Genomic DNA, 12,310 nt, shown 5'->3' on the forward strand with positions numbered 1-12,310 from the left:
ATCTAATTATAAAATCTTTAAAAAAAAAAAGTAAAAAAAAAAAAGCTCTATCCTATCTCAAAAAACCCTCAATTAGAAAAGAAAAATATATGGTATTATAACATTTCTAGAGTACTAAATAAAAAGCTAGCTCATGCAATCGAACAGCAAATTGTGTGTGTTAATTTAATAATTTAGAAAGTATAGAGAGAGACACACACACACGCAACAACATCGACAACAACATCTATAACCGACAAACAACGGGTAAAACCCATAAATTGGTTTGTCCAGCAGATCTACAATTTTACATCTACACGACACCACATTACATCTCAATTTCACAGACAACTAAGAACTTCCTCCTCGCTTAAACCGTCACATTCGCCTTAACACTTCTTCACCTGCCACTCCAATTTCTTCAACTCTCTCTCTCTACAAAACCAGTGCTAGATCCCTTGCAAAATCACCCAAATCTTCAATTTTGAACAATACCCATTTGCAATCTAAGATTGCATTGTCAACGCCACACCCAAAATCTCCAATTCCCATTTCCAAAATCTCCAATTCCCATTTCCAAAATCACCCAAAAGCTTCAATTTTGAACACACCCATTTGAAGTTTTCATTGCATTGTAAACATATAACACTATATATTGTAAAAAATACAATGGGCAAAGTTTCGATTTTGATATACATAACCGTAGCAGTGCTTATTCTCTTTCTTATCTCTTACTCTCCGAGTAAACCCTCAAACCACCGTCACCGCCGCCTAAAGCTCCGATCAAACTTCACCTTCTCTCACCAAGTGCGTCCCCACCATGACCCCGTGCCGTTCGACCCCATTGTCGCTGACCTCGAGCTCCGCCGCGAGGACCGTCAGTGGGAGAGGCAGTACATGGAACACGCTCACCCCGAGTTGGTTCAACACGAATCGGACTCGGCTCCCGGAGCTGAGTCACAGCCCGAGTGGGAGGACTTCGCGGACGCCGAGGATTACTTGAATGACGAGGAGAGGTTTAATGTGACCAATAGGTTGGTCGTGTTGTTTCCGAGGATTGATGTGGACCCGGCTGATGGGTTTGTGACTGAGCACGAGTTGACTCAGTGGAACTTGCAGCAAGCTGAGAGGGAAGTGATGCATAGGACACAGAGGGAATTGGATGTGCATGATAAGAACAAAGATGGGTTTGTCTCTTTTGCCGAGTATGAGCCCCCCAGTTGGGTTCTAAATGCAGGTCTGTTTCTTTTGTCTTATGTGTGTTTGAGTAATGGTAGATTTTGGATCAGTTTTTCTGTGTGGAATTTTTGATGGGTGCTATGTCAATGGGAATGGGAATGCTCAATTTTAGCCTATTTAGTTATTTTTTTAAAATGGTGTGAACATTGGATAGTTAGCGACACATGATGCATTTCTGTTTTAATTTCACTGTTATTTGTTTCTTAATCTCATTGTAATCAAGTGAATTCATGTTTTCTTGGAGAAAGTTGTGTGTCCTTACTTTTGGTGAATGTGTGGATTACTCTTTTACTTCTTCTTTATTGTTGTGGAAGAGCTTAATTGATCTAGTTATAATATGTTTCATGGTTCATGAGACTATGAATTGACTTGACTTTATGAAGAATTTAGTTGACTTCTTAATTTTTTGTCTTAATTTCATTTCCTAAATTGGATAACTTGGCATTTCAATCATGTCTCAGTTAGTTCATTAACGGGTTTACTGTGATAGGTACTCGTCTATGTTGTGGTACAAACATTATAAATTGATTTAAGATTTTAATGTAAGCAAGATCCAATTTTTAGGATTCCTCTTTACTCCACTTGATCCTGTAGAGTCTCTCTTTAGTTAGTTCAACTTACCGTATGTACAGTGTGACTGTGACCTTCGTACTACCGTTTGGGTCATCTACAATGAAATGTTGTCATCAGTTTGCTCTTTTTAGGGCCATATCCATATGTTTTCTCATAGACCATCAGCACCTCATTTCTATATGAGTTTGTCTTGGCTACTAATTTCTATTTCATTTACCAGATAATACTTCTTTTGGCTATGATATGGGTTGGTGGAAAGAGGAGCATTTTAATGCATCAGATGCAGATGGAGACAGTCTTCTGAATATAACTGAGTTTAATGAGTGAGCTTCTACTTGTTTAGAAAGTTTCTTTTATTGCAAAAAGCTTCTTTTATTGTTCTTTCAATAGCTAATGCTTTTCCTCAACTTTTCCCTTGTTCATTCTCTAGCTTTCTGCACCCAGCTGATACTAAAAATCCAAAACTACTTCAGTGGTTGTGCAAGGAGGAAGTAAGGTGACTTGAGTTTCATAAAGTTCCCTTCTCTGACAATTATAAATTGTTGCATCCTTTTAATCCATACATGCATTGGATAAATTCATTTTTCAGTCCAGTTTGTAGTTGTGTCTTTGTTGCCATTGGTAACTTAGTTACAAATGTTTCTACCTACTTATTGAGATCGTTCCCCAAGGGCATGGAATGATTTTCTTATGGTGAAAAGCTCTAGGTTGCCAATTCAATTAGTCGGCACTAATCTGTTCCTCCCAGTCTATATTCTCCCTCTCTGGCAGCATATTCTAACATTTTTATTATTTATCAAATTTGATCACTTGATTTTCTTGAACTCCTGTATTATTTTCAGTATAAAAACAGGCCACTTAATGCATCATTCAAGATGCATTGTTGATGCATGAATTGATAGTATACTTTATGTTTTGATTCTTATAAGGGACTTGACACTTGATTCTCACTCACACTAAACTTTCATGTAAACACTTTGACTAACTGGCGTTTCCCTTTTTAATAAATATTCATATGAGTTATAAGATCTAAAAATTCTGACTAACTGGGTTGAAAATTTTCATTTTCTTGGCTCTGAACTCATTTTGTTTCATATGAAGCTAATTACCTATGAATTCTGATTTTAACCATATAGGTATATAAGATGGGAATTCTTTGACACTTATCAAAAAAAGATGGGAATTCTTTGGTGGTCAGGGACCTTTCCTTTAAGTTCTGGGTACATGTGCATGAATCTAGTAGTAACCAATTTTATTCAAAGACTTATAACTAAATCTTATGAGTTAACTGCTTGATACACAATTACACAGTCGATTCTTTTGCCTTGGTTTGATTAATGACTCTTTTAATTTTATTTTCTTACTACAATGTTTCACCTTTTGTTCCTTCAATGTCATCTCTAATGGGGCTTTGATTTGGTTGTAATGTAATTGCTTTTCCTTGTCTAATTGGTCACTTTGCACTTTTGCCTCCCTAGGGAAAGAGACACTGACAAAGACGGGAAGGTTAACTCTGAGGAATTTTTTCATGGGCTTTTTGACATGGTGAGGAACTATGATGGAGAAGGTCACAATTCTTCACATCAATTTGATGATTCAAGGGAGGCCACTGCTAAAAAATTGTTTGCTCAGCTTGACAAAGATGGCGATGGGTATTGATCAAAGATATATTTCTCATATGAATAATGTTCTTTGAATGATATATTCTATTATTTACTTGTATTGGAATTTTCTTTCACAGATACTTGTCAGATGTAGAACTACTACCTGTAATTGGAAAACTTCACCCGTCAGAGAGTTACTATGCGAAACAACAAGCAGATTACATCATATCACAGGTATTCGACTGAAAACCAGTTTCTTATTTGATTGATGAGAAATTTATCTATTTGCACTTGCTGAGTCATTTCAATATGCAGATTGAGATCTAAGCACTAAATATAAATTGCAGCCACTTACTTGGAAGATTGTATTTAGTGTGAAGCATACTATTTTGCATGTTTACTAATATGAGTCAAAATCTTATTTACGGTGGGGGTCTTATTAAATGATAATTTAATGAGTCTTTAATAATCAGGAGCCTTGTTCTGCATCTTCAGTCAACTTTGCTTTGTTTCTCTTGTATCATGTAATCAATGTTTGTCCTAGTTTAAGAGAAGCTATTGTTTGACATGTACCATTAAGGTCCTTGACTCCCTGTTTTTCTGATGAGCGAAGAACTTGTCATTCAAACATATTTGTTATTCTTATTTCATCTGAGGTTTCATGGAAGTTCACAACTGCTGTTGTGTTTCAAGTTCTGCATCTAACTGGAGATGGAAATCTTTATGTGGAAATATTACCAAAGGTGCTCAGGAGATAACCAGCCTGTTGGCTGAAGGCAGCATGTACTAATAAGTTGTTGTCATGGATGATGTTGATAAGAGGAGACAGGAGTGATAGTAGCCATGCAGATTTAATTTTTATTATATTGAACTTTGCTGCCCCTAGATGGACTTAGTGACTGAAGCTACAGGTGCAAATTTTAAAAATTAATTCAGATGTAAAGTGCTTTAAAGGCCCTGTCCTGTATGTCTATTTTCTGTGTGTGTGTGTGCAAGTAAGCACCTTTGAAGGCTCCGCATTTATGTACATCTGTATGTGTTTTTTGTGTGTTTCTTTATAAGGCTATGACTTTTTTGTATTCCAGTTCTTTTCCCTCGTTCCAGCTGAGAGTTTTGTTTAGTGTTTTTTGTTTTGTTGGGATTGTAAAATTACTATAGTTGTGTGTATCTTGTTTCAAATTTGTTTATCCATGCAGAAGTATACAGCTGTACAAACTCATGGTTCTTAGGCACAGATTAGCAAAGTTAACATCTTTATTGTTAATTTTCTGTCCTACAATTTTATCTCCATTGTTGGTGACTTTTATAAGACTTGACTGCTTCTTAAGGAAGCTCGGAAGAGCATAGGATGGTCAGTTTTCATTTCATGGTGGCACTTTTGGTTGGAGGCCTCTAGTTTAAGGCATCTCAATAGATCTCAATGGATTTAGTAGACAGGAAACACTGCCCTATGTGTTTTAACTTTTAAGTGGCGGTCTTAAAAGAACAATTCTTTTCTTTATTGTCATGATTGTTTCTAGTATAATTATTTGGGATGAGAGAAGTGATAGGCCATCAGTGACATACTCATCTATTCTGCTGATCAGATAATTGTCTCTTCTTTGACATTTTTATGCTTTGAGTTCACTAGGAAATCTGTCATCAACTAAGTTAGGATCTAGCTCATGGTCTTGTCCAGGATTTTGCAGTTTAATATTTTGGCCTACCTTGCATTATGTTACTAAAAGTTAGATGTAGATGCTCTTCTATTGGCATTTTAGGGAAGATGTTATTATCAGCTGAGTATGAATCATGGGTATTGTCTGGGTCTTAATTGGCTTATCTTCCAGAACTCTTTGGCTTTGGTGGAATTTGATAATGATTTTGATTTTCAACCAAGCCCTTGTAGGCAAATGATTGTGGTGTTTTGTGGCAGAGAGGGTTGCTCTTTGGTGAAGAGTAGTAGAGATTGAATGTGTGGTTGGTGCATAGAAAGTGTAAGGGGTCCATGTGGTGTCAGCTTATGGAAGTTTATAAGCCAAGGTTGGGTTAAATTTGAGTATTTCATCAGTTTCTAGGTGGGAAATAGTTTCAGGGGATCACTTTTGGCATGATCTGTGATGTTGGCCTGGAACTATTTCAAATTGCAAAAACAGAGGCAACAGTGGCAGTCTATATGGAGATTACACATGGTATTATTCTATGGAACCCTTCATTTATTGAAGCTGTTCATAATGGGAGTTGGAGTCAATGCATTCTTTTTTGGAGAAACTGTATACAGCTAAGGTGTAACAAGGTCAGGAGGATAAGATGATCTGGTCTAATTCTAAAGACTTGGGATTTAGAGTAAATAAATATTATAATGTGCTGAGGGAGAGGGGGGTAATAAATCTTTTCCTTGGAGATCTATTTGCCTGTTAAAGCTCCGTCTCGTGTTGCTTTCTTTGTTTTGACTGCAGTGCAGGGTAAAAGTCTAACAATAGATAATTTGAGAAAGAAGGGTATAATTATTGTGGATTGGTGTTGTATATGCAAATCCAACGGGAGTCGATAGATCATCTTAGCTTCATTGTGGATTGCCACAGACTTGTGGACATTTGTGTTTCGTCTAGTAGGAATGAATTGGGTAATGCCAAAGTCAGTATCTGAATTGTTGTTTTGCTGGAAGGGAACCTTTGGCAAAAAGTCGCAGCCTAAAATTTGGGGGGCGATCTGCTATGTCTAATGTGGAGTATATGGAGAGAAACGAGTGCAAGTATCTTTGAAGGAATGCTTGGTACTTCAAATGAAGTACAAATTCTTGGGATCTTTTTATAAGTGGGATCTAGCTGCAAGGCCATGTCCTGCTTCCAACTTCTAGGAGGAGTGAGTTGGGTAATGCCAAAGTTGGTATCTGAATTGTTGTTTAGTTGGAAGGGAACCTTTGGCAAAAAATCACAGCCTAAAATTTGGGGGGTGAGTCTTCTATGTCTAATGTGGGGTACATGGAGCGAAACGAGTGCAAGTATCTTTGAAGGAATGCTTGGTGCTTTAAATAAAGTCCAAATTCTTGGGATCTTTTTATGAGTGGGATCTAGCTGCAAGGCTGTGTGCTGCTTCCGACTTTTAGGATTTTATAAGCTTTGAGGGTCTCGAATGGTCCATTCTTGAGTTTAAGTCTTTTTTCTTTTTTACTCTTCTCGAATGGTGTTTAGTTTTACCATCTTTTTCTTGTTTTTCCCTTCCTGTTTTGCTTGATCATTGTTATTTGGCTTCTTGATGTTTTTGCCCCTCTAGTACATTTCCTATGTATGGGGCTGTGTTCTTCTCTAATATATATCTTCCGTTGCTTATCAAAAAAAGAAGGATTTTGTAGATACTTTTAACTTTAGATGTTATCCTTGTAGTTCTCATTTAGGGTCCTTGTGTATACTTCCCATGTACTCAAGCTATTCCTTTATGAAATATTATTTACTTACATGAACAGAGTTGATAATGAGGATGCAAACAGTTGATAGGCTATAGGAGGCTGGGGAAGTTGATTGAAGTACACATTTTGTGCAGTGCATTAGGAATATCCTGATCTCAAGGGTTCTATTGGTATGCCGAAGGAAATAGCTGGTCTCCCAATGGCCTTTAGGGTAGCATTCTAATTCCAATTTGTTCAGAAAACTCACTAGCTGATTTCCTAGCTAAGAGGAGAGCACTAATTTAGGAACCTTATTGTGATTGTGCAAATCATCTTTTCTTGTTAAAAAAAGGACACCAGTTTAGATGTGATAAAATTTGTGGTCTCATTATTTTGATAATTTCTTTTTATCTCTTTCGTCTAAAAAATTTATTTCCTTACCTCTTCTTTTGTTAATATTTCAGAAGTGCTAGTAGTGTACAAAGTATAAAATTTTCTGCTAGAAGTTCAGGCACTGATTGGAATCATCTAAATATATATATATATATATATATATATATATATATATATATATATATATATATATAAGTATGCTCTTGCATAATATAAATCAATTTGGGAGGATGTCTGCATATAATTGTAATAAAGCAGTTTCTCAAAAAAAAAAAAACACTTGTAATAAAGCATGATGATATGAATTGACTTAGTAATGTTATGAACCAGATCAATTAGGAAATTTCACAGATAATGATGACAATCACATGAATTTGACTTAACAACAGATTTCAGATTAATTTCTGGGTTTAAGTTGGTTTTCGTGGAAGTGTGACTTGATAATGAATAGAGCAGTTTAGTTTTTAAAATAATGTATTGATTTTTTGTTGCAGGCAGATGCTGATAAAGATGGGCGTCTAACCCTGGCAGAGATGATTGATAACCCTTACGTATTTTACAGTGCTATATTCAATGAAGACGAGGATGAGGATGACTATGAGTACCATGATGAATTCCGTTAATTTCATGCTAGGTTGGGGAAACCCTTTCCATTTGTTTCTCATCCTTGTTTCTATCTTACCTGTCTCGTAAATGATATATAGATGTTTTAATTCCATTTTCTTCAGGATACAGGGAAAAACTTTGGTAGAATTCAAAATTCTTTTGGCTATATAGTACTAGTAAGAAAAAGTTCCACGACCTTGACGTGAATTTTGCTCTTCCAAATTGCCATTTGTGGTTAATCGCCATGTGGTCATAAGTCATCCTGTACCACCAGTTTTACCGTCAGATAGTTCTTAGCGTCATTGTTGTTCATTAGATATGAATGTCAGCCCACTGTGAAGGGTGATTTACACTTGATTGATAGCTGGAATATTAATTTTATGGCACAAAGTTGTTACATATTCTGATTTTTTTTTAATATTCTTGGGGTTTTTACTTTTTTAAGGCTTTGTTACTCTGCATATTTTATCAAGTTGAGTTGTACATGTATGATATTATAAAAACATTTATCTCCATCAGTTGTTCCAAGTGGAAGTAGTTTTAATTGTTACAATCGAATTGTTTGCAGTTGCAGCTCTTAGAAAATGCGAATTGAAATTTCTGAAGAAGTTGTGAAAGGTCGTGTGCATGAATGACAAATGGTGGTAAATTATGGTTAAAACAGTGGGACCATAATATATGATAAAATAGTAGAGGACAGTACAGTAGGCAAGTATTGGTCTTCCAATAATGCGTGTGTATCATTCTAATCAGCTCTCTCTAGAGTTTTAATGCCCATACTCAAAAGACTTGGCTTTTTCTTTGGTGTTAGTGGTGAGATAAACAAGGAATTAGGTGAATTTGTTATTACAATATTCAAACCAAAAGACAAGAGTAGAAAGAAACAAATGGCAATTGGAGTCGAAGAAATTACATTTTGATTTATTTTTTTTTTTTTGGTTGCCCACAGTGTATCCTCAAGGCTTTCAACCAGAGACTAATCACTGTTCGTGCCGGGAGATACGAAGGGGTAAAGCACTGGCCCAGGAAATTCTTTTCAAAGTGCAGGTAGCAAGACTCGAAGAATCACATTTTGATTTATTTGACATAGTAGTCTAGTGAAGTAATAATTTGGTAATATTAATGATGAAGGACAAGTCAAGAAGAATGTTGTAATCAAAATAAAATAGAAAATGGGTCTTTTATTTCCGACGAGGATGATTTCCCTTAGGCTTTTCATGGCAATCTTTCTTAAAGTCTTCGTCGTCTTCATCATCATCATCATCATCTTGATCATCATCATCATCATCATCATCATCATCAGATGGAGGAGAAGGGTCGAGACGAGCTGCATCCTTGGCCCACCGAATCAACTTCTCCACTTCGTCATCTTCATCATCTTCTTCTTCTTCATATAATATATTGCTGCTGGGACCCACACCAACACCAACACCAACACCAACAGCTGCAGAAGAAGAAGATGATGATGATGAAGATGAAGAAGAGCCCTTAGTTTTAAGAGCGGCGAATCTGGCAGAGAGATCGGAGTTGTTGCTGTTGACGTCGGTCGATTTGTGCGATTGAGATTGAGATTGAGATTGAGGAACAACGGATGGGGATGAGGATGAGGAGGAGGAAGGTCGAGATTTTTTGAGTGCTTGGAAGCGACGGTCGAGATCGGAGTCGATGTAGTTGGGAGAGACTCGGGACATGTGGGAATCGAGAGAAAGCTTGAGAAGCAATTCGTCCTGAGCTGCTTGTAGCAGCTCTTCCACCTCCTTTGCCTCACTCTGCGCCTTCTTCATCTCAATCTCCACCGATTCTTTTTTCCTTTCCACTTCCCACAAACAAAACCACCTCTCTTTTCTTTTTCTTTTTCTTTTTTCACCCACTACATATTAAAAAAAAAAAAAAAAATGAAAATAATAGATGAGATCTCAAACCTTTCTTAAAATTATATGATTAGCAAAGTACCATATATTATTGCGGGGGAGAGGGATCCAAGCACAGGACAATGCCCATGGGCTCTATTTGTGGATGAGCTAAGGCCCATCCCTGCACCAATCTAGGTCTGACACGTGGATTAAATCAGAGGAGGGAAGACATAAAAACCACACTAATTCGGACTAAATTTATGAACAAATGTCCGAGGAGCAAATGCATCTCCGAAATGCCTCAATTGGCTTCCTGCACTAGAAAGTAAAATACCGAGGAAGACAACATAGATGTGCAAATATAGAAGAAAGGAAATATCTGAGAAGGTGGTCATCACCTTCCCATTCAATGCATTGCACCAACTAAACTGACCGCATTTATGAAGAAAAGACATCTGAACAACAGCTCCACAGCTCATAACACTCTCTACCACCTCCAAAAGGGTCTTTATGGGTCAAGCATCCCAATTATTTCCCTAAGACGTATAGGTGAAGGGTTGAGATGCATTAGAAAATACTACATAAGGGAAAAAAAACCCCTCTAGGAAAGGGGTGGAAAAATAGAAATTGAAAATAAAGAATTAAGTATTAAATTGTGGAGAGATTGACATTAATTGTATTAGAACAATCTATCCTCAAACAGGCCCAATGAAGAGTTTATATTAAATTTGTGCTTCATTACTTCATCTTTTCACCTCAAGAGTCATTACATCCTTAATTTCACGCTTGAATCCTACTTAGCATTATAGTTGACATTGAAAGCCCACTTTCTTACAAATTAATTGTGTTGGACCGAAAATGCTGAGTACTACTATTCTAAGTGGGCTTGGCCCATTCTTTTGTGCTCTTACAATTATATTTTCTAAATCAAGTTATCTATATTTTTTATTTGATTGTGTTTTAAATTTTGTAAGCGTTTTTTTTTAATGAAACATAATACATTTTGTTTCTTGTACTCCTTACAAATTATTCATCATCTATATGTCGTTTTTAATTTTTTCTTTTTTTTATAAGAATCATCTATATGTCTTGAATAACCTAAAGAGAAAAACATATATAAGTAAATCCATCATTTATATAAGAAGAAAAAAAAACACGAGATTTTAATAACATAAGAAAAATGTAATTTTATCAAGAATCTACTAACATTATACTGAGAATATGACATAATTGTCAATAAAACAACTCATTTTTCCACATAAAACTCTCACACTAAAGTATCACTGAAGTGGATCAAAAAGATCGAAGTGGACTAAAATTGACCCAACTCAACTGAATGGACCAAAATAGACCAAAATGGACTAAAATGAACTGAACTTGATTGAATGAACCAAAGTAGACCGAAGAGAACTGAACTGGACTAATCGACCAAAATGGACCAACCTGGACCAAAAGGACTGAAATGTGCTGAACAGACTACAGTGGACTGAAAGGACGAAAATATTACACTGATATAACTCAACAGGAGTGGAACATTAATAAATGTTACATTTTAACTTTTAGATATTATACTGATTTTCAATATTCTAAAATCAAAATTATATCTTTTTAACCTTTAAAAATATGTTACACTCTACAATGTTTCCCATTTCATAGTATAACAATAATAATAATCATAGCTTTGAAAAAAAACAATAATAGTAATCATAAAATTTTAAGGACTAATGATCATAAGGACTAAAATTTCATAGTATAACGATAATAAAAATCATAATATGATCTATAATGTCTACTGTTTCGTATGATGATTGCTCTTTTATTATCAAATCTAAAGATATTAATTGGTTTTTGGTGTACGCTCTTCAAACCCAAATTTCAAATTCAATTACAAAAAAAAAAAAAAAAAAAAAAACTTTTTTCTGATGGTGGCAATATTATTAAAGGATTCATTAAATATTCCTTGATTTTGTCAAAGTAGCTCATTCCATTAATTGGTGTGTCTATAAGGAAGGTAGTGGGAAATCATACTTATTAGAGAGCTAGCCTTGTTTTGAGTTCTCTAAACACAACACACATTCAAACTTTTCTTTGGTCCGATAATTTTCCACTTTCATAAATCCGGCAATGTACTCAAGTTGGAATATTTATGGCTATGATTTTGGGTTTTGGATTAGCCTACAAATGTGCAGTATCTGGATATTTTTTTAAAAGCAAAACTGCCTTGTAACATTTTCATTCTCATGAATTGCAATTCTACATGCACAAGTATGATATGTGTACTGTCACTTTTTTTTTCCATCTTCCATCTTCCTTTTTTTCTTTTTCTTGATTTCTTGATGTGCATATTTCATGTTAATTTTCATGAATTGAAAGAAAGAGGTACTTGGGTATTTGATTGATATTATACTGAAATTTTGATGGTTTGTTATACTGTGAATTGGGAAAGATCAGTTAATGATGGTATTTGTCATTTTGTTGGTTAATTGCATTTGGGTTGTGAAAGTGATTTTATTTGGAGCAAAAGATTAAAGATTTTTCCTAAATTTATTACTTTTATTATATTAAAATCCCAGAATGTGTGGTTGATTGGATTCTTCAATGTTTTGTGGCAAATAGAATGTTTTGTGTGTGTTTTGATTGCACGAAAGGTATCAAAAACATGTTTGTTTCGGGAGAGCAGCTCCACTGATGATATA

The 12,310-nt window shown here is 35.4% G+C and overlaps 2 protein-coding genes across 2 annotated transcripts; one reads left to right on the plus strand and one right to left on the minus strand.

The window, feature by feature from the left end:
* The first annotated feature begins 294 nt into the window (after positions 1–294).
* Positions 295–8,324, plus strand: LOC142607766 (uncharacterized). Its single transcript, XM_075779385.1, has 7 exons — positions 295–1,216; positions 2,012–2,114; positions 2,222–2,287; positions 3,270–3,443; positions 3,533–3,629; positions 7,650–7,789; positions 7,884–8,324. The coding sequence occupies exons 1-6, from the start codon at positions 649–651 to the stop codon at positions 7,776–7,778; spliced, it is 1,137 nt and encodes a 378-aa protein (XP_075635500.1). The 5' UTR covers positions 295–648; the 3' UTR covers positions 7,779–7,789; positions 7,884–8,324.
* Positions 8,325–8,831: 507 nt separating this feature from the next.
* LOC142607910 (uncharacterized) lies at positions 8,832–9,700 on the minus strand. The gene has a single exon (XM_075779577.1). The coding sequence runs from the start codon at positions 9,543–9,545 to the stop codon at positions 8,943–8,945; it is 603 nt and encodes a 200-aa protein (XP_075635692.1). The 5' UTR covers positions 9,546–9,700; the 3' UTR covers positions 8,832–8,942.
* Positions 9,701–12,310: the final 2,610 nt, after the last annotated feature.

The sequence above is a fragment of the Castanea sativa genome, chromosome 8, assembly GCF_040712315.1.
Source record: "Castanea sativa cultivar Marrone di Chiusa Pesio chromosome 8, ASM4071231v1".
Lineage (NCBI taxonomy): Eukaryota > Viridiplantae > Streptophyta > Magnoliopsida > Fagales > Fagaceae > Castanea > Castanea sativa.